At 66.1% G+C, this 26282-nt stretch overlaps 5 protein-coding genes across 5 annotated transcripts; 1 reads left to right on the top strand and 4 right to left on the bottom strand.

Annotated features, from left to right (window-relative positions):
- Positions 1-2342: 2342 nt before the first annotated feature.
- On the bottom strand, positions 2343-4607 carry EMIHUDRAFT_216997 (hypothetical protein; the record flags this gene model as incomplete). Its single annotated transcript, XM_005761132.1, has 3 exons — positions 2343-2366; positions 2450-2857; positions 3954-4607. 3 exons carry the CDS (start codon positions 4605-4607, stop codon positions 2343-2345), a joined length of 1086 nt encoding a protein of 361 aa, XP_005761189.1.
- A 1697-nt stretch (positions 4608-6304) lies between these two features.
- EMIHUDRAFT_358694 (hypothetical protein) lies at positions 6305-7728 on the bottom strand. The gene is made up of 4 exons (XM_005761131.1): positions 7707-7728; positions 7140-7564; positions 6906-7014; positions 6305-6827 (listed from the first exon to the last, which is right to left on the bottom strand). The coding sequence occupies exons 2-4, from the start codon at positions 7531-7533 to the stop codon at positions 6695-6697; spliced, it is 636 nt and encodes a 211-aa protein (XP_005761188.1). The 5' UTR covers positions 7534-7564; positions 7707-7728; the 3' UTR covers positions 6305-6694.
- A 5660-nt stretch (positions 7729-13388) lies between these two features.
- On the bottom strand, positions 13389-13934 carry EMIHUDRAFT_105820 (hypothetical protein; the record flags this gene model as incomplete). The annotated part of the gene is made up of 1 exon (XM_005761130.1): positions 13389-13934. One exon carries the CDS (start codon positions 13932-13934, stop codon positions 13389-13391), a length of 546 nt encoding a protein of 181 aa, XP_005761187.1.
- A 1201-nt stretch (positions 13935-15135) lies between these two features.
- On the top strand, positions 15136-16564 carry EMIHUDRAFT_452973 (hypothetical protein). Its single transcript, XM_005761129.1, has 4 exons — positions 15136-15212; positions 15315-15496; positions 15576-15687; positions 15827-16564. Exons 1-4 carry the CDS (start codon positions 15174-15176, stop codon positions 16175-16177), a joined length of 684 nt encoding a protein of 227 aa, XP_005761186.1. The 5' UTR covers positions 15136-15173; the 3' UTR covers positions 16178-16564.
- A 2017-nt stretch (positions 16565-18581) lies between these two features.
- On the bottom strand, positions 18582-23020 carry EMIHUDRAFT_216990 (hypothetical protein; the record flags this gene model as incomplete). The annotated part of the gene is made up of 11 exons (XM_005761128.1): positions 18582-18733; positions 18839-19226; positions 19308-19403; positions 19546-19589; positions 19670-19852; positions 19922-20282; positions 20418-20538; positions 21107-21789; positions 21937-22308; positions 22417-22505; positions 22576-23020. The coding sequence occupies 11 exons, from the start codon at positions 23018-23020 to the stop codon at positions 18582-18584; spliced, it is 2934 nt and encodes a 977-aa protein (XP_005761185.1).
- Between the last annotated feature and the right edge of the window lie 3262 nt (positions 23021-26282).

Here is a 26282-nt window from a genome sequence, read left to right as displayed (position 1 = left end):
GAGGGTGGCAGGTGGAGAGAAGTGTCGGGATAAGCGATGGTGAAGGCATGGAGGAAGTACGCGAGAGAGATCGGCAGAAGTGGAGGTGTGGGTTGCCGCTACGTTCCTAAGATAGCGACAGTGATTTAGTGCTGATAACGAGACTGCAATACGTGTGCGCGTGGTGTGTAGGCGTGTAGGCTCAGGACTGTCAGCGCAGCGCGCCGTTTGAGTGAGGTGGGGCGGGATGGCGAAGAGAGAGATAGTGTCAGTAGCGGAGGAGTATGTTGGGAGGCCGTCTGGGTCTAGCTCGGCGCTGCCGTCGGTCGCGAGGCCAGTGACGTAAGCTGAAGAAATCTCGGGGACGGTGGGGTCTGATATGATTGGGTGATGAATGACGGAGGAGATGCGAATTTGGGAGGGTATGGCTTCACTAGTCGTTGGAGTTAGCCGAATGATCACGCACGCGTGCAGGCGAACAGGGTAAGGGAGGCACCTTTGCGACGCCGCGAATCCAGTCGATCTGCGCGCACGGCGGTAGAGCGAGGGTCGAGTCGATCGGCGTCCAGATGTCGTTCTGCAGGTCCTGATATGGCGCCTCCGGGTCGCAGCGGCTCTTGTGGTGCGCGTCGCGTACCAGTGGCGTGACGTTCTGAAGTCGGCGTAGCTGGAGCTTGATTGCTTCGGCGGATCGGCTACTCACGCGAATGTCAGTGATCTTCGCGCCGCTCTGGTACGAGTGCAGCAGTAGGCGGTCCTCCTCGAGCGTCCACGGAGTGTAGTTTGAGTTCATCGACACGTTTTTCGCGCGTGCAGCTTCACGAGAGCGTCCTCGACCCACGGCTGCAGGCTTGCCTCGGTGTTCAGCTGCGTCTCCGCCTCCTCGCGCTCGTCGCAGGATCCACAGATCAGTCGGAGGTCGTCGAGAGCGTCGAGTCTTTTGAGAACCTTTTTCCATCGCCACTTGATGCATCTTTGCTTCGTTTGGTGGCGGATTCAAACGGCCACTGCTCTGCCACCTTTGGCAACGAGATGCCGTCTCGGACGTGGCGCAGCAGCACGAAGGAATCCATCTCCGGACGCCACGGGACGGCGCTGTGCTTTGATCGGCCGGATGCGTGGATGTCCATGAGGCTGCGACGCAGAGCACCGGGAAGAGGTGAAATGTAGTCCTCTTGCACCACTGGGTCGGACGAGAAGGGACCGCCGTTCATGGCAGCGAGAGCGTAGAGGAGCAACCTGTGCATCGCCAGCACAGAGCCAGAAAAGCCGCCTCGGTGAGGGGATCGTGGCGGCGAACTCCACCCCCTTGAGGGTTTTGGAAAAATGCTCTCCAGAAGACTTCAGTTGTCAACACTGGGCACGGGACTGGCGCGCACTAAAAGAAACGCGAGATGCGGGTGTGAACTGCGCAGGGCAGGCGTCTCCCGACAGAGGGGTGGCACACGGTGTGTTCTCCCACACGCCGCACACCCCCTGCCCAACTCGTCGAACGTCGTCCGATGATGGTGCCTCAAAGTCAGCCTTCGGAGGCTATCGTGGGGTCGAGCCGGCAGTAGCCGTGACATGTGGTTCCACCACCCCTCGTAGAGGCTTTGCCTCTGACCGCCACCGTTCCCAGGCTGCCTAATGGGATGGAAAGGAAGGCTGGGCGAGCGTATAGAAGCGTGCTCGACCTCGTCGTGGCACGAGCCTGCACGGCAGCGCTGGCAGGCGCGATGAGCGTCGTGCCACCTGACCCGAGACGGGTCGCAGGCGTCGTACCGAGCGCGTCGAGACCGTGTCCTGATGTGATCTGCACGGGTGAGTCACGTCGGCGTCAAAGGAGCGACGTGCGACCTGTCAGAGCTTGATCTCCGATCTCAGCGGCGTCGAGTCGCCTTCGGCGGCGACACTTTAGACTTTTGTCCCTCCCCAGGACGCGCAGAGAGGCAGCTGCGACCCCGCCGAGTGGACGGGCGCACACCGCGCCACCTGCTGTGTGCGCCCGTCTACTCGGGTCTCGGCGGGGTCGCAGCTTCCTCTGGAAGGCTGGAAGGCACCGAGAGGGACAAAATGGCGCAAATGGTCAAAATCAAGGTTTTGTAACGCGTAAGCGGTACCGCGAGCTGTGCCACAGTGAATTGGACTAGCCAGAGGTAGAGCCGTAGTACGAGTACGTCGCGGCTTTAACCAATAAACCTCAATGGATAACCCCTCCGGGGGGGGGGGGGGGGGGGCTGGCGCTCTAGAGTCTCATAGACCCACTCGCCCAAGTGGAGCAGCTTCAAGAGGAGAAGGTCGCACGACCGGAGAGTCGAACGACCGCGAAGTGGGTGATGTCAAAGGATACACTGGATAGTTGGAGGGGCGGCGCGGACTCGCTAGCCACTCAGCTGAGGGTGGCCCTCGGTGCAGCCGGTGAGGGGGGGCGGAGCGACGGAGAGGGGCTGGCATCGCTCCGCTCTCGCAATGCGGAGAGCGTCTCGACCTCCTGCGAACGCTTCGAGTAGAGGGCCGCCCGCGGGGCGTCCCCGTGCGCCGCCTCGAGCTCGGCCCACAGCCGCCAGATCATCGGGTCAAACGGCGCCGCGTTGACGGCGCGCGCGTAGTAGTGCCGCGCCAAGTGGTGCGAGCCCGCCTCGCCGCACGACGCCTCGAACCGCGCGCGCCACAGGAAGACCCACGCGCATGGCGAGGGGGCGAGCAACTCGGCGCGTCGGAAGAGCGCGCGCGCGTCGGCGGCTGCGCCGTGCTTCCACTCGCACACCGCCCACGCGTGGACGAGAGGGACGACGGCCTCGGCGGCGGCGTTGTCCCCCGGCCGCAGCCGGCGGAGCTGGTGCGAGACCCCGCGCACGAACAGCTCGCGCGCCTCTGAGATGTTACCCTCGCGCACCTGGAGCGCCGCCGCCGCGCGCCACGCGTAGGCGGGCGGCGCGGGCCGCAGCGCGAGCACGCGCGAGAAGATGGCACGCGCCTGTGCCGAGAGATAGCCGAGAGATAGCCGAGAGATAGCCGAGAGATAGCCGAGAGATAGCCGAGAGATAGCCGAGAGATAGCCGAGAGATAGCCGAGAGATAGCCGAGAGATAGCCGAGAGATAGCCGAGAGATAGCCGAGAGATAGCCGAGAGATAGCCGAGAGATAGCCGAGAGATAGCCGAGAGATAGCCGAGAGATAGCCGAGAGATAGCCGAGAGATAGCCGAGAGATAGCCGAGAGATAGCCGAGAGATAGCCGAGAGATAGCCGAGAGATAGCCGAGAGATAGCCGAGAGATAGCCGAGAGATAGCCGAGAGATAGCCGAGAGATAGCCGAGAGATAGCCGAGAGATAGCCGAGAGATAGCCGAGAGATAGCCGAGAGATAGCCGAGATGTAGCCGGGAAGATGGCACGCGCCTGCGCCGGATCGCCGAGCTCCGCGGCGAGCCTCGCCCACTCGCTGAGGAGGCGGGCGTCCTTCGGGTGGTGCCGGCAGGCCCGCTCATACAGCCGGCGCGCCTAGGGGGGCGGGGGGGGGGGGGGGGGCGTCGTGCCGAGAGCGAGGTGCGCCATAGTGAAGGAAGGAGCCGCGTCGATGGCGGCGAGGTAGTGCGCGCGCGCGGCGGGCGCGTTGCCGGCGGCAGCCTCGAGCTTGCCCAGCGCGTGCAGTAACTATGCGCAGAGGCAGTGCCGTGAGGGACGGAGCGGGGGGCAGCCGAGGGTTCGTCCTCGGCACAGCGCAGGGTGGTGTGCATGGGTGTGCGGAGGAAGGGTGATGCTGCGGCGCCTGAGGGTTGCGGTGCTCGTCCGGAAGCCGAAGGCCGCGCCGTAGCGTCTCACGCGCCCGGTCCCTCTGTCCCAGCTTCGAGTCCTGCTCAGAGCAGGCGAGACGCGCGGAGAAGTGAGCGAGGCCACCGCAGGACGAGAGCGGGCGCGGGCGGGAGGGGAGCGGGAGGGCTTGGGCGGATCTTGGTGGTGGTGGTGGGGGGGGGGGGGCGCAGGCCTGTAGCACGCCGAGCGCGTGGTAGGTGCGCGCGGTGGGCTCAAGCTCAAGGCCGCGCTGGAGCAGCTCGGCGGCGAAGGTGTGCCGGCCGAGGCTCGCTTCCATCCGGCCCCACGAGTCGTACACGGAACGCAGTTGCGGGTCGAGTCTCGCCGCCTGCGCAAAGTGTGCGCGCGCCTCGTCCCACCGTTGTCGCTCGCGGCAGAGGTCGCCAAGCGCCTGCCGAAGCAGCGCGTTCTGCGGGAGCGCCTCGATGCCGCGTCGCAGCGTCGCCTCGGCGCGGCCCCAGCGGCGCTCGAGCTTGTGCAGCGTCATCATGCGCATCCAGACGCGCCCATCTCCCGGCGTGAGCTCGGCGAGCCGTTCAAACGTGCGCAGAGATTCATCCCGACGACGCATCTGCTGCAGCAGCACCGCACGCTCGTAAAGCTCCGGGGCGGTGGGCGACGTCGTGGCTGCGGGCGGCTGCGCGGTTCGCAAAGGCGGCGGTGAAGGGAATGCGGCACCCACCGCGAGACACGTCGCGTCTCTGCCGAAAATGCTGACGGAAGGGCGCGCTTCCGGCAGGCGGTTGAGGGAGGCGCGCGGTGCGGCGACAGAGGCGAGGTAAGCCGCGGCGCAGCTCGTGCTGAGGCCGAGCAGAAGGAGAGGCGCCCTGGTCATGTCGCAGGCTGCCGGAGTACCGTTCGATGAGCCTCCTCGCACGAACAGAGACGGGACCCTTCGAGAGACGAGACCAGAGCGCGGTTCGCCGTCACCGCTCGTTCGTTTCTTTTTTCAGTTTCTTTTCTTAAGAACTCAACCAACCTAACTGCTCTCCCTCCTCTCGCTACCCAAGCTCAATTTTATATAGCAGGGCCCGCCCCCAGTCCGGTCTAGCGGAGACTGGACAGGCGCTCGTGCGAGCCCTACCGCATCCGAAAGTCGCATCTGAGGCGGCGGGCCCCCGTGGCGTGACCCAGCGGAGCACTCCTTCGCCGCTCGTCATGATCGGTAATGTCCGAGCAGCAAGCCGGTGGAGCCGAGCGCGTGGAATCGACGATGGCGTGCCGGCCATGGGCCCGGACGAAGGTCCTGGCTCGAAAACGCGAGCAGAGGCTGCCGTGTGGGGCCACGGCGAGCCTCGGGCGAGAAAGACAGCTCTCGGTAGAGAGGAGCTGCTATATAAAAATCCGGCGTGGGGAGTCCAGTCGCCGGCGAGTCCTAGCCCTCCGAGGCAGGGGCGACGCGGCGGCGGCCGCTGCCCGCCTCTCTGCTGGCGCTGCGGAGCAGCGCGACGAACCAGCCTGCGTTGAGCGTGATTCCGGCGGCGGCGAAGGCGAGGTGCAGCTTCAAGATGGCGGGCCGCAGCACGTCGCGTCTGGCGGGGCAGGAGCTGCGCTCAGCGCCTGACGGGGGCTGCTCCGACAGGGCAGAGCACCGGCCGCGGGCCTGGCCCAGATGAGCGCCGTGCAGAGCGGGAAGTTGAGCAGCCGCGTGACCGCAAACGAGGCCAACAAGAGCCGCGATGTTGCCCGGATCAGACCGGCCCGCTCGGGCGCCGCCCGTCGCAAGAGACTTCGCAGCCGGAGAAAGAGGGTGGAGACCTATCGAGGGCGGGCGCCGCATCGCCGCCAGCGAGGCTGCGAGGAAATGTGTGAGGGCCGGGGTCATGATTGCTCGCCTCTGCCATGTATGCGAGCATCAAGTAGGGCCGCACGGCGCGCCCGGACGAGCCAGCCAGCGCGGGGCCGTTTGCGGCAAATTGCACCGCATGGTGTGCGAGCCGGCCGGCCCATAGCCGGGGCCTGACGCCGCGGGAGAGCTGCACGCACACGAAACAGGCGTCGGCGCCAAAGTAGGCTGTCGAGGCGCAGAGAAAGCGGCGAGCTGCGGCGTCGTCGGCGGGCCTCAGCGCTATCGCGTGCTTTGAGCGGGTGCGTTCGAACGAGAGCGCGCTCTGGCTCGACGCACGCACTGCGGCTGCGCTGTGCACAAAGTCGGTTATGTCCTCTGCCACATCGTGACTGCCGCCGGAGAGCGCGAGAGTCGTCGCGTACACTGCCGAGGCGGCGGCGACGGCGCAAGCGGCGTGGCGCACGAGAGGTAGCGTGCCCTCGGCTGCCATCTCTGCCTCGGAGCGGCCTGTTTGCGGCAGCGACATGCGAGCTCTGAATTTGCCACCTTGTAGCGATCCGTGGTGAACAGGGCTCGCACCTCAACCTCTCAGTCTCACAGACAGACCAGCGCACACACACACACACACACACACACACACAACACACACACACACACACACACACACACACCACACAACACACACACCTCACACGGTGTATTTTTTCTCAACAACGAATGGGTTTCGGGCCACTACGATTGGCGCACTCTTTTATGCTGTTTTACATTACATCGCACTCCAGCCGCGGTCACAACTCACCTCTAGTACATCGTCTGGCAGCTTTGTGCATTCGATTGTGGCGCCGAACCGCAACGATCTTACCGCACAGCCACACAGGCTTCTCTCCGCGCAGTACTCGGACCCGCCTGGTGCGCGCGCCTCAGTACAACCCGGGGCCTACCCCGAGCCAGAAGCCGTGTGTGGAACAAGACAGCACAACCCCACAAAGGCAAGTGGGTCCGCGGCCGCGCGCTCCCGCTGGCGCGCGCCGCCCCGCAGCCTCGTCGGACCGCCTCGCCCGCAGCGGCCGCAGCGGCCCCATGCACTACATCTAATCAATCACAGATGGCGACTGCCAGGAGCGCCGCGAGGCTCACTTTGCGAACAGAAAGTCGGGCCCCTTGGCGATGAAGTCCTCTATCATCGACCGGACGGTGCGGTTGGGGCAAAGCGAGTCGGGAGTGAGAGGCTGGTTGGTCGAGGGGTCCGTCTGCTTTGTCTGGAGCCTGCGGGGCGAGGGGGCGGGGGCGGGGTCGGCGGCGGTGGGCGGCGGCGGCGCCGTCGCGGCGCGACTGTTGGCGCACCACTCGACGATAGCGTCGTAGTCGTAGGTGACGCCGTCGGGCGTCATGGCCGGCTGCCGCATCAAGCAGCCCGTGATCGGGCAGAGGAAGTAGTCCGGCACATTGTCGCCTGCGAGAAACATCTAGCAGTGAGCGAAGGCGGACGGCGGCTTTGCGCGCGGTGCGCGCCGGGAGGGGGGGGGGGAGGGGGGGCGCGGGTCGGTCCCAGCGGACGGGGAGGGGAGCGTAGCGCACCGCCGTCCATGTCCTGAGGCACGGCGATCGGCGGCGGCCACGTCTTTGCCTGCCCCTTGCCGCTCGCCGCGGTGTTGGCATCCACTAGCATTTGCTTGCCCGGACCCATGTTTGCGGGGCACACGAGCCACACGAGCTGCCCGCCAAGATTGGCCTGGAAGCGACCATTGGGCGAGACGCCGCTCGGGATCGTCACCGCGTACTTTTGTACGCTGGACGGGCGCGCGGGAATCTGCACGTGCAGCGTGCTGTTGGGCCCGCTGCCGTGCGGCACAATCACCATGGTCAGCTGCCCGTCCAGCGAGGCCTGGAACTGCTGGCCCGGCCCGACGCCGGGCGGCACGGTGACCGCGTAGGTCTGCATCATTGGGTTGGAGCCGCTGCCTCCGGGCATCCTTGCAAACCGATGGGCGCGCAGTTCCTGCGCGCGCGGGGGAGGGGTCAGCGAGGGCAACTCCGTGCGCGCGCTCGGCCCGCTCATCCTCTCTCGGGTGTGACTCGCGCCCCCCCGCTCGAGCCCCGCCCCCTGACAAGCCTCGCGAGAGTGGGACGCTGGCTGGCACCTGCGGGCGTCTGGCAAAGCGAGCGACTTGGTGCGTCCGCGAAGAGGAAGAAATGCACCGGCGTCTTCGAGGCGGACTCGCTATCTGTGTGTGTGTGTGTGTGTGTGTGTGTGAAAGCGCCGTCGCAACTGCCATGTCGGCAGGTTGTAGGCTGGTGCTCTCGCCCCGCTGGCGGCGCGGACCGGTGCCTCGGCTCCGAGCCCTCCTGTGGGCCCGCGGCGGCTCGCCGTCGCGGTGCCGAACAATGTCATCGGTCCGGATTCATCCCGGCGTGCCGCCGGTGACGCTTCTTCGCCGAAATTGTGCTCAAGCTCTTTGTCGACAAAGCTGTGCCCGAGCTCCTGCTGCTCGACTGCGCGGCGGAACCGGCCCCTGGATGCTGAGTGAGATGTGAGGCGCCGGCACCGGGGCTACAACGCGGGGCCATCTCCAGGCTGTCTCGGGCAACCTCAAAATTGGCGCCTCTCTCTGCTGCTGCTGCTGCTGCTGGTGCTGCTGCTGCTGGTGCAGATGCTGCTGCTGGTGCGGCTCGGCTCTCCGACTCGACTCGCCGCGGCCCGCATACCATCCCGCATGGGGATCGCATTCAGGAAGGCGCCAGCCCCCTCCTGGCTAACTGCGACGAAACGGATCGCCTCGCGCCAGCACTTGTGGTTCTTGCACCTGCCAGTCTTCCTGCCTTGCTTGCAGCCCGGCCGCCCCGCTGGGACGCCTCGGTGACGAAAGCTTCGGCGAGGGTGAGCCAGTTGCGATGGTGTACGCCGGAGGTGTACACCGCTGCGCCTGCTGTAAGAATTCGTTGGCAGACGAGAACTCCGAAAGAGGCAGCAGCTCCGCCGCCGGCGTACAATGCCGGTCTCTCTAAATACTAAAAAGAAGTGGCGGCAAAAGAATCTTAGGTATGCCACTTCAAAGAAAAGAATTTGACAAGGAAGCTCCCTCGCTCAGCCCTCGCGGCTCCCGCGCTGCTCGACGACGGTGGCATCGGCTCGCTTTGCCTGGGCTTTCTCCTCCTCCGCCAGTAGCGCCTCGGCATGCCGCGCCGCAGCGCGATGTACCATGCCGTTTCGCTCAGCGTCTCGCCGGCGAGCAGCCGCTCGTAGCACGCCGCCGCGAGCTCGCACTCGCCCAGCTTGAGGCGCATGTTGACATGCGAGAGGATCGTCGTCGGACGCGGGTCGAACCCGCTCGCCTGCGCGAAGAGGCCGCCTCGGCGGTGTCACCGGCCGCGTTGGTCGCGAAGGCCTGCTTGGTCAGCCGGTCGCGACGGGTCGTGCATCTCCGCTCGCTGCGCCGCCGAGTTGACGTCCGCACGCTGAGGCGGATGCACGATGCGCTCGACGGCGTCCCTCATGGCGGACGATGGCGCCCCCTCCCCCGTGGGCATGTCGTAGGAGGAGGAGCCGGAGGAGGAGGCGCTGACTGCCACCTCCGCCGGGCTCGTGGTGGGTGCCGGGGAGCTGATCTTCGAGTCTCCAGCGTTGACGTGGAGAGTTAGTTGAAGGCGGACGTGCCCGGCCGGGCCCACACTAAGTGCGGCTCGAACTCTGGGCGGCGTCACTGCGATCAGCTCCCAGGTCTCGGAAACAATGGAGGCGTTGGTCTCTGCGTCTCCTCCGCCCTCGTCGTCCGCGACCAGCCCCCGCGCGAACTCGTCTGCCCGCTTCTGCATCTCCGCCTCCACCTTCCGGGGGCGGGCGGGCGGGCGGGGGGGGGGGGGGGGGGGGGGGCCAACCGCGGGTTTTTTTGGGGGGGGCGGTGTGCGGTGCGTGGGTGCGCGTCGCGTGGGTAGGGGTCAGATTCAAGGCTGCTCACGACTCGAGCACTACTATATATTGTGGCGAGCGTGACGCCTCGCTGGCCGCTGTGGCTCCGGCAAACCCGCGCTCGAGCTTGTTGATTTCGCGCTCTGAAAAGCGCCCTGACTTGCCTTCGTCCTCCATGCGGCGGAAGGACATCGTCCCTCCCCCGTAGCCAACATACGCCTACAGCGTGAGTGTACATCGCAGCCAGGGCGTGAGTGCGATATTCGGAGCTTCACGCGAAGACGAGGGCTACGAACGAATACCGCCGAATGCGTGTCCTCCCTCGAGTGCCAGTATGCAAACAGTCTGTCTTCCGCTTCTGGGGGCGCGCCATCGCCCCCACAAAGGAGCTCACAGCGACGAGGAGGAGGGGCACCACCGAGTTCACACCCTCTGGCGCGGGCGCCTCGGGGGGCTTTGGGGGCGGCGGCGGCGGGTTCGTCGGCGAAGGCGATGACGGCAATGGCGGCGACGGCGATGGCGCCAGCGGTGGCGAGGGCGGCGGGTTTGGTGGATCGATGAACCAGAACGTGAAAACGTCAAAGGGCGGCGATGGCGATGGCGGTGGCGATGGCGGTGGCGGTGGCGATGGCGGTGGCAGAGGCGGCGGCGGCGACGAGGGCGGCGGCGGCAGCGGCGACGGTTGCAACGGCGGCGGCGGCGGCGGCTGCGGTGGCGGTGGCGGCTTCTTGGGCGGTGAGGGCGGCGGCGATGGCGGATCGGGCGGCGGCGCCGGCGGATACGGCGGGTGCGGCGGATAGGGAAACCTCTTCTCCCACACACACACCGCCTTTCTGCGGCACGTTTCGGGCAAGTCGTTTGGGAGTGGGCAGTCAAAGTGGTTGCCATCCGTGCCCGGCGCCTGCACAGTAAGGGGGCGGCTGCGCGCGTCTCGCGGGGCGGGGCGAGTGGCTGTCGGGAGGAATTGGAGTTGCCCACTCCTGGCTGCTGCTACCTCTCCGCTATCGGCACCCAGTGGGGCCACAGCACCTTAACCCGTCCGTCGTACAGCCTGCCGCGGTCCCACGGGTCGAGCGGGCTGTCGCCCTCGGGCCCCTTGTTCCAGCCGCCCCATTTCGCGAGCAGGCCGGGGAAGCCGCCCGCCTCGCCCCGCACACCCCAGTTGGAGAGCGGCGGCGCGGGGGCCCAGCCGGCGTGGGGCGGCGAATGCGCAAGTTGCACGCCCTGGAGCAGCTTGCGCCGCTCGCCGCCGCCCTGCTGCTGCTCCTCCCCCTTGGAGGCGGCGTTTAGAGGCGCAGCGCCGCCCGGCCTTGCCTCGCCGAGCCTCCGCCCCTTGCCGGGCGGGTGCGGGGCCGGCGGCGGGTTTGCATCGACCAAGTCACACTCCCTACCACGACAGAGAGCACCGAACGTGGAGGGAGAGGGGGCACCGCCCGACCGCCGGGGCCGCGGGGACGGAGGGCAGTGTGGCGCGCGCGCCTGCTGACGTGCAGGCCGCGCGGGATGGTGCCGGAGAGGAGGCTGTCGGCGACCTTGAGTGTCTGAGCGGCGGCGAGCAGACGAGAGGTGAGGGGCCGGCGCCGTGGCCGCCTCTGCGTCGGTGTCTCTCCTCGCGGGGCGCGCGCCTTGAGCTTGCTCAGAAGGGCGAGGGAGGCCGGCAGGGTGCCCGAGAGGACGTTCTTTTCGGTGTTGATCTCCTGTGCGGCAAAGCGGCAGCAAGAGCCTCCAGCTGAGCGCCTCCCCGGGTGAGAAGCACTCTGCCTCTCCGCTACTGATCTAGGGCCGGCGCCTCCAGCTTTGTTGCCATCCCTATCTCGGGCGGGATGGTGCCCGAGAAGCCCTTGCAGTTCTCCCTCCTCCAATCTTTGCTGTTGATCTTGCCGCAGTTGACGCTCTCTTCGAGGTCGATCTCCTGTGATGTAGGGAAGGGATGGCGAGGGGTCGTTGTGGCGGCCGCGCGTGGGTTGCTGGAGGGTGCGGCGCGGCGCGGCAGCGCGACTCTCCTCAAGCTTCGTCGCCATCCCGATCGTGGGTGGGATGGTGCCCGAGAGGCCCGACTTCTTTGCGGAGACCTAAGGGCGCGGTGGCGAGGGTGGAGGTGGCGAGGGTGGAGGTGGCGAGGGTGATGGCGGCGGAGGCGAGGAGGTGGCGAGGGTGATGGCGGCGGAGGCGAGGAGTTGAGGGCGGTGGAGATGGCGGTGGAGATGGCGGCGGCGGCGAGGGTGGCAACGACCTTCTCGAGTGTGCCGGAGAGGAAGAGGGAGGGAGGGAGGGTGCCCGTGATGGAGGTCCGCTTGATCCTGAGCTGCGCGCGAAGGGAGAGGCGGGCGCTCGCTGTGAGCGTCACTTTGAGGCTCGTCAGCTGGCACCGTCCACCGCTCATAGGGCTTGAGCAATGTCGCTTGGGCGGCGGGGAGGCACGGGCAGGGGGGAGAGGCGCCTTTTCGATCTCGGAGCTCGCAGAGAAGAGGGCGTCCGGTAGCGTCCCCGAGAGGTCTGTCCTCTCGACGTTGATCTCCCCGAGGCTCGTGAGGAGACCAAGCTGCGGTGGGATGGTGCCCATCAGGCCCGCTATGCTCCGCCACGCGATCTTGCGAATTTCCTCCTTTTCCTTGTGACAGGTGACAAACGCCTTCTCGCAGCACGGAATATTGGCGTCGAGCCACGACCGCCCCGCCGCGTTTTTCCAGCTTTGCCCGCCCATGGCATCGTAGCAAGCTCTCAGCGGCCGATCGCAGGAGGCGGCCGGCTGGCTGCCTGCCAGCATCGCGAGAGCAAGCATGGACGATGGAACGAGAGACTGTGCCGAATCGCGCCGAATCGCGACTAGACCGACTGTCCACTATGAAAGTGTCGAGCCTGAGCTCGGGCAGGGGCTGTAAGGTAGCGTTCGAGCGGAGTCAAGACAGTGCAACACCGCTCAACATAGCGGGAGCGGTCAATTTCCGCGGAGAGGCTGCTTTCGCCTCCCTCAGCCGCGCTCTCCTTCGCTCCTCCTCTTCAGAGCGGGACTTTGCTGAGTGAACACCGCTCTAGCTAGTAAGAGCAGCGATTGCTTTAAGCTGACACCGCTCTAAATGGCGTGAGCGGCGTCGCCCTGAATAGACGCTGCTCTGGGACGCCGGGACGGCGATGCCCTGACGTCGACGGCGATCCACGATCGCTCGTGGCGCGCGGCGCGGCGTGGCGAGCCCCGCCCCTGGGGTTGAGCAGCGTGTGGGTGGGTCGTCACTGCTCCGAGCTCAGTGTCTTCAAACCCGCCGCCGGTGGGGAGCTCCGCTTGCGGCCAGCCTCGCTGTGCGGCCAGCCTCGCTGTCCGTGAATCAAGCACTCTTCACGGACGGTTTGATCCCAAGCATCCATTGAGACGTCCCTACCACAGTCGACCTTGCCAAAGCCCATACTTTGGCCAGGACCATAGGCCGCTACCTCCAGTGCAACGTGTCGGTGCAGTGTTACTTCCGGCATGTCTGGCGACGGCGCTGCGCTCGTAACCTGCAGCTGTCGCCAAAGTCGAGTGTTGCGCATCGTCCGCTGTTCCCGTCGCAGAGAGAGACCAAGAGTCAGAGCCGGCAAGATACACTGTCGCGTGCTCTGTATGTGCCCGTAGTGCCTAGTTGGACTTCGGCTGTGAACCAGGCCGTGCCAAAGTTGGGCTTTAGCTGTGAACAAGGCCTAAGCACCAGTGCCAAAGTGAGACTTTGGCTAGGTGCCTAGGTACCCTGGGGTACGTAGGTACTACGTACGTGGAGATTCCAAAAATCGGGTCCGAATTCGATAACGGGAATGCGTTCGGGCTCTGATAGACACGCTACGACACACACAAGCAGAAGTGAAGCACCCTCACATGCCGAGGGCAAAGGGCAAGGGGGGGGGACAGTGGAAAGGAGGGATAAGTGATGAGTGTGGGCAGGGCGGGCTCAGATCTCCACGTTGCTCGCGTCCTCGGCGGTGATAAAGCCGAGGTTGACGAGATGGTTGAGAGCGCAGCTGTGGTGCGCCCACTTGCCCGCGTACGGCCCGACGCTGAGCCGGCAGATGCGGTCGGAGGTGGGGTTGATCCTGCCGCCGCAGACGTGGCAGGGCGAGGACATGCGAGCGGTCATGGCCATTGCAATGTGGGTGCAGTCGCGGGACCAGTGGCCCGCCCGGCCGCACCTGAAGCACCGCCCTCCGTTGCCGGCGTTTTGGGGCCCGGCAGGCGAGGCCGTGGCGGGAGTCGAGACGTGCGTCTGAGAGACAGACGTCTTCGCCATCTTGGGGACTGCCGAGGGCATCTCGGACTCAAATCGGCGTTTTTGCGACTCGGCGGCGAGTGCCAACGACTCCTGCTCCAGCATGGCTGCGTCACGGTACATCTGACTGAGCGCGATTGGGCCGGGACCTTGCGACTGAGGCGGGATCTCCACGCCGTCGGTCCCGCCCAGGAGAGCGTCAAGCCACGCGGGATCGGGGGGGTCGCTCATAGTTCGTCGCCGATTTTAGGCGTCCGCCCGGTGATCGGCTGTGATGGCGAAACGGCGGATCCTCTTTTCTAGCCGTCGGAGGGACTCCGTTTGCCGCGAGGGGTCTCCCTGGGGTGTCTCCCTGGGGTGTCTCCCTGGGGGGTTTCCTTGGATGTCTCAATGGATGCTTGGGGGCTTCCATGGATGCTTGGGGGCTTCCATGGATGCTGGGGGGTGGGGGGTGGGGGGCACTGAGGCGCAGCCCCGCCCGAAGGCCGCGCAACGATTGAAAGACCTTCCCTGGGTCTGTCTCTCACACCCTCACTGTCGTCGTATGCGAGGTTCTTGTTTTCTTATCACCCTATCTGTGAACAGGTTGGAGCAGCAGCTCCTCGCGAGTCTTGGAATAGTCTTCCCTGACCCCGCCCGCCTGCCCGCCTGCCCTGCCCGCCTGGCTGATAACATCTTTTCACCTTGACTTGGTGGAGTACAGGCGCGAGGTGCGTGTGGCTGAGACTCGGCTCGTGAGCCCCGCGTAGACTCTCGCCTGCTAGCCTCGAAGGGGCTGCCGTCCACCCGTCGCTGCTCAGGCCGGGGGAGGGGGGGAGACCTCCTGTTCCTCGCGGAACGGGAGTAGGCCCCTCCTTGCCCGGTCAGGAAGCAGGGCGGTGGTCGTGCCATCGTCGCTTCGTACGCACACACACACGCCGCATTCGTCGCCGGCGCGCGACAGGCTCCCGTCGGCCGGACTGCCCTCGACGAGTGGGTGTCGCCAACCAAGACGACACGCACTCGAGGGTAGTGCCGACGGGACGCGGCTCGAGGGCGACTCTCGCGAAGGCACGGCTGGCAACCGTGGCGTGGGGCTCGCGTTCGACAAGACCGGGATCGCTCTACCGGCAAACCTCTCGCTGACATGCGCGCCCCGTCGAGCTGACGGCGGGCGCGCTGAGGTCGCACGCCAAGCCAAGTTATATGCCAATGGCAAGCGATCTAGAATCGGCTCACGCGCCTCTACTCGCATACGCTCACCCATAGAATTGTCACCGCCAGTGAGTGCGAGATAGGGCTAGCGGCTGGCGGCTAGCCTCTGAGGAGAGTGACCAGAGACACCTCACACGACCCCACACACGGTCTAGTCCGGCCTCGCGGCCGGCGGAGATTGCTAGAGGACGAGCGAGCCTGCTCTAGCCTCACGCGCTCGCCCCGAGCGTGGAGCGCGTTTTTTTGTGATCGCGGCGCTCTGGCGCGCACGCAGCAATGGCCGAGGCGTCGCCGCAGCCGGAGCCGCCCAAGCAGGTGCCCACGACCTCGCCCCCCTCGCCGACTGCAGCCGCTGGAGCGCGCGCGCCGCGCCTGCTGGAGCGCTCTGCTCAGCGCCGCTCCCGCGCCTGCGCTCAGGAGGCAGAGGCACCAGCGCCCGCTCCTGCAGAGGCGCCGGCGCCCGCGCCCGCCGGCGGCGAGGAGGACGACAACGCGCCGGCGCCTGAGGAGGAGGCGAACGTGGAGTTCACGCCGCTGGTCAAGCTGGATGAGGTGAAGACCACCACGGGGGAGGACGAAGAGGAGGTCCTCTTCAAGATGTGCGCCTTGCGCCCCTGCAGCCGCTTCGCGCAGTTCCCGCGGGGCGGCGCGTGACCGCGCCGGCCCCTCCCCGGCCAGGCGCGCGAAGCTCTTCCGGTGGGAGTCTGACTCGTGGGAGAAGGAGGTGAAGCTCTGGAAGGAGCGGGGCACGGGTGACGTTCGCTTTCTCCAGCACAAGGAGACCAAGAAGGCGCCGCGCCGCTCGCGATCCCGCGCCGCCGCCCGTTCGCGTCCCCACCCGCGGCCAGACCGCCCGGCGTCCCTGCAGCGGCGCCGGGCGCCGATCCCCACGCCCTCGGCCCGCCACGACTCGGCCCACCCGCGGCCAGGTCCGCCTGCTCATGCGTCGCGAGAAGACGATGAAGATCTGCGCAAACTTCTTCGTGGTGCCCACAATAAGCCTCGCCGAGAACGCGGGCTCGGACCGCTCGTGGGTCTGGCAGTGCCACGACTACTCCGAGGGGCGCGACGGCACCACTGAGACGCAGTACTCGACGCTCGCCATCCGCTTTGCCAACTCCGAGAACGCGCAGAAGTTCAAGGAGGAGTTTGAAAAAGCGAAGGAGGCCAACAAGGCCGCCGGGATGTCCGGGGAGGCGACGGGCGCCGCCCCAGCCGCTGCTGCTCCGGAAGAGGCGCCCGCGAAGGAGGCGGCTCCTGCGGCGGACGCGAAGGAGTAGGTGCTCTCCGAAGCACACGCCTCTGTCACGCTGCTGTGGGTGTGTGCCTGGGGGGTCATAGCGGGAGGCGGGGACGAGGGAGGGACCCTCCGCCCCGCGCTTCAGCGCATGGTCCCCTCAACGGCTCTCTATACGACGCGACTACGTCAACGCGATCATCGTCACCGCCCCCTGCGCGTGCCCCGCTCGCCGCTGTCCACACACTCAGCGGCACGCGGGGGAGCGCGCTCTCCTCGCGCTCTACTACTCTACGCGCTCGCGGACACGCTCAGCCCTCTCGCTCTCCACACATGCACATGTGTGTGCACATATTCGTACCTGTGGGGGGTGTTGTGTGGTAAAGGGTGCGCAGCGTCCTAATCTAAAATCTGAGGATTCAGGATTCAGACAGAGCATCGCTTCAGTGAGGCCAAACAAAGTGAGTTTATGGATGTGTGAGAACGGTGCGGGACGCGAGGCGTCACGCGCACCGACTCGTCGGTGACTCTGCTGCACGCCGTTTCAGAATTTTTCTCAGCGTGAGCGAGACGTGGAAGAGTGCCACCGTCGGCAGGACGGGTCGGCCCGGAGCATCAGGGCTAGTTCCATTTCAAAGTGGCACAGCTCGCGTTACAAAACTTTGATTTTGACTATTGTCCCTCTCGGTGCCTTCCGGGGGGGCAGCTTGGCAGCTTGGGACAGCAGTCTACTCAATAATAACGTATATAAGGGAAAAAAAACAAGGGAGAGAAGAAGGAAGAAGAAGGAGAAAGGAAAAGAGGAAGAGAAAGAAGGGAAGAAGGAGGGAAAAGAAAAGGAAAAGAAAAAGAAAAAAAGGAAGGAAAAGGAAAGAGAAGAGAAAAGAAAAAAAAAAGAAGGGGGAGGGGAGGGGGGGGGGGGGGGGGGCGGGGGGGCGGGAAGGGGGGGGGGGGAGGGGGGGGGAGGGGTTTGGGGGGGGATGCTACTAGATCAAGTGCCACAAAGCAATGGTGTCAAAGGAATGGACCCCTATTATCCGAGGTGGCGCGGTGGGAACCGTTCAGTTGGCGGGGTTGCAGCTGCCTCTGCGCGTCCTGGGGAGGTACCGAATTGTCGCCGCCGAAGGCGACTCGACGCCGCTGAGATCGTAGATCAAGCTCTGACAGGTCGCACGTCGCTCCTTTGACGCCGACGTGACTCACCCGTGCAGATCACATCAGGACACGGTCTCGACACGCTCGGTACGACGCCTGCGACCCGTCTTGGGTCAGGTGGCACGACGCTCATCGCGCCTACCAGCGCTGCCGTGCAGGTTGCCACGACGAGGTCGAGCACGCTTCTATACGCTCGCCCAGCCTTCCTTTCCATCCCATTAGGTAGCCTGGGAACGGTGGCGGTCAGAGGCAAAGCCTGCGAGGGGTGGTGGAACCACATGTCACGGCTACTGCCGGCTCGACCCACGATAGCCTCCGGAGGCTGACTTTGCGGCACCATCATCGGACGATGTCGACGAGTTGGGTCGCTCTCGCGGTAGCCAGATGACCTCCCATACTAGTGTCATCGGCCATGGCCGCAGGAAGCGCGGGAGAGAGCGCTGGGAGCAACACAGAGCTCCGTTGGCCACATGTCACGGCTACCGCCGCTCGACCCCACGATAGCCTCCGGAGGCTGACTTTGAGGCACAACCATCGGACGATGTCGGCGAGTTGGGTCGCGCTCGCGGTAGCCAGATGACCCCTCATACTAGGAGCATCGGCCATGGCCGCAGGGAGCGCGGGGGAGGGCGCTGGGAGCAACACGGAGCTCCGTTGGACGCGTTTTCAAGATTAGCGTGTCAGAGTGAATTGGAACTAGCCCAGAGTAGCCGTTGTGGTCGCGGCGAGCAGCGTCGGCCACTCCGGCGCCGCGTCGGCAACATGGGAGCATGTCCACCGCCACTTCGCGGTCGCAGCGCTGTTGTCGCCCAAAACGCCGCCTATCCCTCTGGCGGGCCAAAGATCGCCTCGCATGTCGATTTTGCCTCGACGGGCGCATGGAGGCATCACGTCTCCATGCGCCCGTCAAGTCGGAGCCAATCTGCGGCGACCACAGCGCTCACCGCAGGGATAGGCGAGCTTTTCAGAGTCAAGCGATTGCGCGAAATCCCAAACCGGTGGATTTTTGAGAGCGACGCGATGCGACGAGCCTTCCTGTCCACGTGCCACCGGAGCAAGTCGGTGAGGGACATGGTCCGAACGCCCGAAGCGGTGCTCCGAGAGCAGAGGGCTAGGGCTCTCTAGCCCGTAACCCGATCCCGATCATCCGGCCCGCTGGGTGCGCTTCTTAGCTCCCCGGCCCTGGATGTGAGGCTAATGACTGCACTCCAAGTGCTCCAAGAGAGAAATAACAAATATTCCCCCGCGTGCCGCGGCGCGCGGCCGCGGGCCCGCGGCCCGCGCGCTCTGCCTCATCGCAATGGCGAATCGTAGGTCCACGAACCGCGCGAGCCCACGGCGATGGGCGAGGAGGCCAGGCGCGGCGTCGCGAGGCTGAAGGCGGCGCAGTCGGAGAAGTCGTCGACGCTCTCGAGCACACGCAGCAGCAGCTCATGCGGCAGCTCTGCCAGTATGTCCGTGGGCGGAGCGTCGAAAGCGGTTCGCGCGCGCGAGGGCATGTGGGTCAGGCCCTGGATCAAGGTTCAGAGCGCGAACACTGGGTTCCAACTTTTTCCGGGGTATGGTATGGTGCCCTCGGCCAACCCACCTCGCAGGAACTGCTCGAGCGGCGGCTCGACGAAGCGTGCGTTCGGGAAGAGGCGGGTCCCCATTTTGGAGCACAAGAAGGCCAGCGCGAGCACAGTGCCGTCGAAGGCGTCGGCGTGCAGAAGCTCGTGACGGTACTCGGCCTCAGCTGGCGTGCGCGAGACTGTGAGAATGGTATGAAGCTGCAGCCGCAGGCCACGCGTCGTCACCGACGCCGCGAGTGCAGCGCCGAGTGCTTGGAGAGGCTCGTGCATGAGCTGCTGCACCTCGTCCATCAGGCACGCACAAAAGGCTCGCAGCGGGGCACCGAGCTCGGCAGCGGCAAGGTTCGGCAAGTACGAGGCACAGACCTGCACGCCAAAGCTCGTCGGCGTCGCGACGGCAGTGGACAAGTGGGATCTCGGAGCAGCCGGCGGTGCCCACTCTCCCACCACAGCTTCGACCATCCACGAGGCATGCTCGGCGCCGCAGCTCGCTCGCGCGTGCTCCAAGCCTTCCAAGCGCTCTGCCAAGGCCGCCGCCGGGGCCTGAGTGAGAGTGGTGAGAGGGCGCAGGCGTAGCGGCGCGGGTGGCGATGGCGGCGGTACAGACGGCGTGGTCAGCATAAACGGAGGGGCTGGCGGAGCTGCGACGAGCGCGGGTGGTGCCAATCTCGGCCTCTCCGAGCACGTTTCCAGCCACGCCTCCGGTCTGATTGCGACGCTCCTCAGCTCCTCCCGCGGCAGGCCCTCGCTACTGAGCTTGGAGACCAGGAGAAGCACACTTGGATGCCGCCGCAGTGACCCCGCGGTACCTTCTACGAACCCGTTGAGGCACTGCACGTGCAGGCCGGCCGCTGTGAGGGAGTCCTCGAGACGATCCCACAAGCCACGGTCGCAGCCACAAAAGACTGCGATGCCGTTTGGACGCAGCGCAGGCGATAGCACGAGCGTTGTGAGCTGCTCGACGGCTGTGGCAGTGTATAGCACCTCGTTGCCTAGGAGGAGGTCGCAACTGGGCCACGCCGACGCACCGGCCCAGCAGCCATCCCGACCATGGATGCGACATGTGGCGCCGCCAGGGCAAGCGGCAGCGGAGCGAAGGGCGCAGCGGACCGCGGCCTCGCAGCGGTCAGCAAAGAGGACGGAGCGCGCACCCTGCAGGCTAGCAAAGCAACCAGCAAGACCGAGACCGCAACCGAGGTCAGTCACATCGAGGTTGGACAGATCCCAGAGTGCCATCTGCGCAAATAGGCCTGACTCCCACGGCACTGCCCACGTGTGGAGCTCGGCATCGCCAGGTCCATCGATGTCAGCTGCACCAACTTCTGAAGCAATGGACTGTGCTGTTGGCGTAAGCAGGTGAATGCAACGGCCTGCGACTGTGACCTCTGACCACGTTGACTCCATCAAAACGCACGGGTGCAGCTGCAGGTCAGGACACGGGGACAGCCGTCGACTGTGATCCGAAACGATGGCAAGCGACCGGATGGAGTTCAAGAGCTCGCTGGTAAGGCTCCTCCCTAGGCTCCTCCCGGAGACGAGTAAGTGTTCTCCCCCAACCTGCAAGCTGGCACCGAAAAGCTTCAGGAGTTCGCGAGTCGGCCGGGATGAGCTCCGCTGTGCGGATCCAAAGCCCGAGTGCGGCGATACGTTCGGCTCGTCCTTTAGCTTTTTGCACAGGCTCGAGAAATGGTGGAAGTTGTGGGTTGGGTTTGGGTGACGAGCGTCGAGAGTCGAGAGAGAGAGAGAGAGACGGAGTCAGTGACAGAGATCTGATCAGACTTCAAAGTCGGAGTACGGAGAGAGACGCGGTAGAGTCTTAGAGAAAACTTCTTTAGAACACACCTCATCATCACCACTCGCTCCTCTCTCGCGGCTCCCATTCCTCTCTGAGGAAGTCAAGCGCACGAATCGATCACGACACATCTCACATGAGCGAAGTGTTACTTAGTGTACGTGTGTGTCCTACTCCTAGCGGGGTGTGGCTCTCTTTCTTGTGCGGTTGTGCGGTGTACAGTGGCCGACGATGTAGACCGCGTGGAGAACGACAAAACGAACCGAGCTCCACACCCCACACACAAGACAACACGTGAAACGGAAAATGTGCACAAAGTGGAGACAACGGCAAAAAACCCGGCGTCAAGGAAAAGTCTCTTCTGCGATTTACCAGGGTGTGACAGTGCGGCGTAATAATCCACCGAAAGTACTATAAACCAGAGCCGTTGCATTGCCGTGGAGGAGAGCAAGACCCGCTGGTCGGTCGCTCCGTGCGGCTCCTCCGCCGTCTATAACGCGGGTTATTGAGGAGCAGGTTGTAGATTGCGTGCGCCCACGCGTCCGCCGGGCCGGGCAAGCAATAGTGGAGGCAATCGGGCGGCTTGGCCGCCTTGCTGGCGTCGGCGTGCAGCCCCATCGCATCCGCCACGTGGCCGTCAGCGCGCAGATCGAGGTGGGAGACGTTGAGCAGCGCGATGCGGCCTCGCAAGCCGCCACCCGCCGCGCTGGCAGCGAGGGTGGCCCAGAGCGACTCGTGCGACGGCGGAGCGCGCCAATCGTACACGTCCGCCACGCCCGCACGAGCCTGGCCAAAGTACTCAGGCTGGAAGGGCGGCGCAGACCACTCCCAACCACCCAATGCGCTCCATGCAGCGGCCCGCGAGGGCAGCGGCGCGGCGGCGCGCTCGCACCCCAAGTGCCCGATGTTGGACGTGCGGAAGACGAGGTGCGCGTGCGGCGGCATGCGTGCGTCAAAACGTGCGAGAGCGGCGCGGACCATCGCGCCGTAGCGGGCGTAGCGCCCGTCGAGCGCGCGGTAGTGGTGGCCCACATTCGCCACGACGATGTCGGCGCGGCGCAGCAGCGGCTCCCACCACGCCCAAGGCGCGGAGAGCGGCCGGCGCAGCTCGTCCACCATCGGCGCGTGACCCAGCACCTTGACAAGTGTGCCGCCCGACCGCAACGCCGCCGCCGTCAGCGCGCCGCCCTCGTCGCCGACGCCGCCGTAGCTGCACAGAGGGCCGCCGGTGCGGCCGTCGAGGAAAGCGTCGAGGGCGGCGGGCTCGGGTGGCAAGTCGGCCACCCGCTCCACCTCGGCGCCGAGCGAGAAGAGGAGCGAGTAGAAGGCCTGGCCCGAGAGGGAGTCGCCCCAGAACAGCAGCCGCCGGCCCGCGAGCCATGCGCCAAACTCGGCTCCGTCTACCTGCCGCAGCGCACACTGGTCGGGCACCCAGCTCCAAGCGAGCGCCTCGCGCGTGCGCGCCCGCTGCGCGTAGCCCATGCGCGAGCACAGCCGGTAGTCCCACGAACCGTTTGTGCGCGGGAGCGGCGAGCCGTACGCATACCTCTCGGGCCGCCGGATGGCTGCCGGATCGCAGTTGCGCAGCCAGCGCCCTTGCAGGTGGTCCCCGTCCATCGCACACAGCGGCAGCGCTGCACCTCCCGCGCGCGCGTGCTCCGAGGAGAGGTAGGAGCACCAGCCCCGGGCGGGCGCCGCGGGCGGTGGCAGCGGCGGCGGGAACGGCAGCAGCGGCGGCGGCGGTGCGGAACTGGTCAGCATCACGTCGTCGAGCGAGAGGATGACGGGGCGGGCGCCGGCGAGGAGCACGATCTCGTCGAAGCCGTCGCCGGCCCTGCCGCCGGCGAAGAGACCTGCGGGGAAGGAGCACCGGCTGTGCGGAGAATGACGGCTACTCTCACCGAGACAGAGGAGAGCGGGCACCGGCGCCAGCAGAGATGCGCGACCAGCCGTGGCCGACGTCGCCAAAAGCGCACAGCGGGGCGAAGCGTGCAGCCTGCTCGCGCTGGCCCGAGCGGCGTAGCGAGAGGCAGGCGTCGCCGCCACAACGCCACCCTGGGCGTTGGAGGCAGCCGGCACGTGAGCACGCCGCGCAGCCGGCGGCGGTTGGGAGGTGCACGCGCATGGAGACGACCATAGGGCCGTGCCTCATCGGACCGGCGGCGCGGAGCTGCAGCGAGCCATGCGCCGGGAGGTTCGTGCGCAGGACTCGCGCACAACGCAGGCCGCCAGAGCCGCTGCCGCGAGGCGCTCGCCGGCCGGCTGCACGCGAGTCGGACAGGTTGGCGTGGGCGCCAGAGGAGGCGCGCTCGCTCCACGAGGCGTGCAAGCTGTCCTCGAAGACGTGGGTGTGTACCCAGCGGACCATGGTTGTCGCAAACACGCGCGCATCGCCATGTTGACCATGGAAAGAAGTGGTTGCTACAATGCGATGCGAGTTAATGCGCAGTTCTTCTCTGCACTATAGCCCTTGAGAAAAAGCTCGCATTATGCAAACCTGTGCCTGTGTCCTAGGAAGTAGACTGGGAGGGGTACTCCCAAAGGCAAGAGGAGGTCTGGAGAGGCCCACAGCGGTCAGGAGAGGCCCCAAGAGGGTGCTAGATGAGAGTCAGCAGAGCGCGCCGTCTCGGCGGCTATGGGCAAGTGGGCTGAGAGACCAGAGGGATTTTATTCTCGGCCGGAAGTGCGCGGCTTAACTTCTAATAAATTGTGCCAGGTGTATCCGGGGGCGGGCAGCACGGAACCGATTTTTATTCGGCGCAGACCTTAGCTTCCTGAGTCACCAGAAAATCCCAACGATCCTTGAGCGGAGGCCACCTTAGCCACTTTTCCGGCCTCTCCGGAGAATCAGAGAGAATGGCTACCAAAGCCCAGCATGGCACCCGCGGGCAAAGCTGCCCCCAGGTCCCTAGAGCCCATGGGCATTCCCAAAGGATATGTCAGCGTGAGGTGAGGGCGCAACGGTGTGGGCTCTCACCAGCCCCTCAAAGTCGGGGCTCTCGGGAGGCGGTCAGAGGGGCGGGCAAGGGCACGTGGGAGAAGGGTCAGTGCGGCCCACAAGGTGTGAGCTACCCCCTCTCCTAGGTGTGGCTCTACAGCCCCTGAGACCCCCTAGGCTGGGCACCATCAGCTTGGGCAGAGGTCCTCGGGGTGGGGAGAGAGGGAGCTCCCCTTTTCAGCCCCCCCCAACCGCGCATTAACTCGCATCCCATTGTACGTGTATTCTTTTTCAGTAAAAGTTTCGCGCGTCCCCACGATGGTTGCTGCCCTTGGCGGCAGCCACCGTGGGAGCCGACCTGGAGATCCTCAGCGGCTGCAGCCGCCCGCGGCCGCTGCCGAAGGCACCGGTCGCACGGACTTCAGCTCGGTACACGCGCTGCCGCCCGGTGGGCCACGCTCTGATGGACGACGCTCTGGTGCCCTAGACCAGCGCCAACCCCAACAGAGCTCTCCCGGCCGGCCGCTGCGACGCGACTGCCTGGTCCTCGAGCCTCCTGCTGCTGCCACGGCCCGGCCTCCAGGCACAAGGCTCGCCTCGCAGCAGCCCGAGCAGCAGCCCGAGCAGCAGCCCGAGCAGCAGCCCGAGCAGCAGCCCGAGCAGCAGCCCGAGCAGCAGCCCGAGCAGCAGCCCGAGCAGCAGCCCGAGCAGCAGCCCGAGCAGCAGCAGCAGCCCGAGCAGGGGCCCTCGCAGCAGCCCGAGCAGCAGCCCGAGCAGCAGCCCGAGCAGCAGCCCGAGCAGCAGCCCGAGCAGCAGCCCGAGCAGCAGCCCGAGCAGCAGCCCGAGCAGCAGCCCGAGCAGCAGCCCTCACAGCAGCAGCAGCCCGAGCAGGGGCCCTCGCAGCAGCCCTCGCAGCAGCCCTCGCAGCAGCCCTCGCAGCAGCCCGTTGATGACACCTATGTCGCGGACGCGCCGAGGCCCGCGCTCGAGGCGATGCTCGAAGGCGACGCCCTTGCTCAGAAGTGGAGCGGGGTGGAGAGCAACGTCAGCAAGCGTCAGATCTGGGCTCCCGACCCCGCGTCGCTCGAGGCGGTGCGCGACTACCCGAGCGTGAGGGGCACGCCGGCGGCGCCTCCCGACGGCAAGTACGCGGGCGGCACCCTGCGAGGCATCCGCGTGCTCGGGGCGTACCTCGGCGATGACGAATGGCGGAAGAAGGAGCTCGTGGCGAGAGTCGAGAGGGCGCTCAAGCCGCTAGAGGGCATCCTCAAGCTGCGCGACACGAAGGAGATCCACACGGCGCAGCAGGTGATGCAGGTCCTGCTGCGCTTCTGCAGCAACACGACGCTCACCTTCTTCCTTCGCGCCATGCCGCCGTCGGTCACCCTCCCGGCAGCGGAGAGGCACGACGAGCTGATTGACACGGCGCTATACAAGCTCGTCGGCGGGGCGCGGGTCGGCGCCGCCGGCACACGCTGGGAGCGCGCGCGCAAGCAGGCGCGCCTGCCCGTCAAGATGGGCGGCATGGGCCTCACCAGCGCCGTCGACATTCGCGAGCCGGCGTGGATTGGCACGTGGGCGCTCGTCGCTGGGCCCATGCGCCAGCTGCATGCTCCTTTCCGCGACCTTGACGTGAGCAAGGCGCCGGGCTCCGATTTCGACGAGCTGCGGGCGGCGCATGACAGGCTCAAGAAGGAGCACGGCGAGATCACGGCGACGTGGAAGGAGTGGGACGACAAGACGGAGGCGGAGTACTTTGACCTGGTCGGTGGCACGACGGGCAGGCCCCCGGAAGTCGAGGTGGAGCCGTGGGACGAGCCCGACGAGGGCGAGAAGCTGCGCGCCTCCGCGCGGCCGCCGGAGCCGGCTACGAGGGTGGCGCTCTCGCGCTTCCGTCCGCATACTCTCGTCCAGGCCAAGGAGCTGCTGCCCCTCGCCGAGTTCACGTCCAAGCACGAGTTCCTACACCAGGCGCAGCGGCGCTTCACGACGGTGGTCCACAACAGGAACTGGCGCGACCTCGCCCTCGAGCTAAGGCAGGAGGGCTCCAAGGGATCGCGGTCCGCTCCTCGCGGCAAGAAGGGCAAGGCGCAGGCCAAGGGCAGGGAGCGGGCGAGGCATGCGGCTTGGCGGGAGGCAGTCCGCTTCGTGGCGGTGAGCCAGGATGGCGCCGGCGCCTTCCTCAACGCCATCCCAATGCGGGATGACATGCGAATGGAGACTTGGGCGATGCGTCTTTCGGTGCAGCGCCGCCTGGGTCTCCCCCTCGACGTGGCCTGCCAGGCCGCGGCGGCGGGCAAGAAGACTCGGAATGGGAAGACCCACGACGAGTATGGCGACGCTGCTGTCAACGTACCGCAGCAGGGCCACAACACCAGACACAAGTACACGCTTCGACGCCTCATCCTCGCCCTACGCGCCGCGTGGGGCACCGCTGTGCGAATGGAGCCGAAAGCCCACCTCGGTCAGAGTTACAACAAACAACCCGACGTGGACGCGGACAACATTGGCTCGCACGGCACGCACTATTGCGGAGACGTCAAGGTCGTCTGCTCCCTCAGCAGCAGCGGGGAGCACGGTCGGAAGGGCGCTTTTGTCGCTTTCGGCAACACTGAATCATTCTACCGGAACATGGTCATGGGGCATGGGCCCTACTGCGAGGAGGGAGAGGGAGGTGGGGGGCAGGGAGAGG

Source organism: Emiliania huxleyi, assembly GCF_000372725.1.
Source record: "Emiliania huxleyi CCMP1516 unplaced genomic scaffold EMIHUscaffold_72, whole genome shotgun sequence".
Classification (NCBI taxonomy): domain Eukaryota; phylum Haptophyta; order Isochrysidales; family Noelaerhabdaceae; genus Emiliania; species Emiliania huxleyi.
This window is presented reverse-complemented; position numbering and strand designations above follow the sequence as displayed.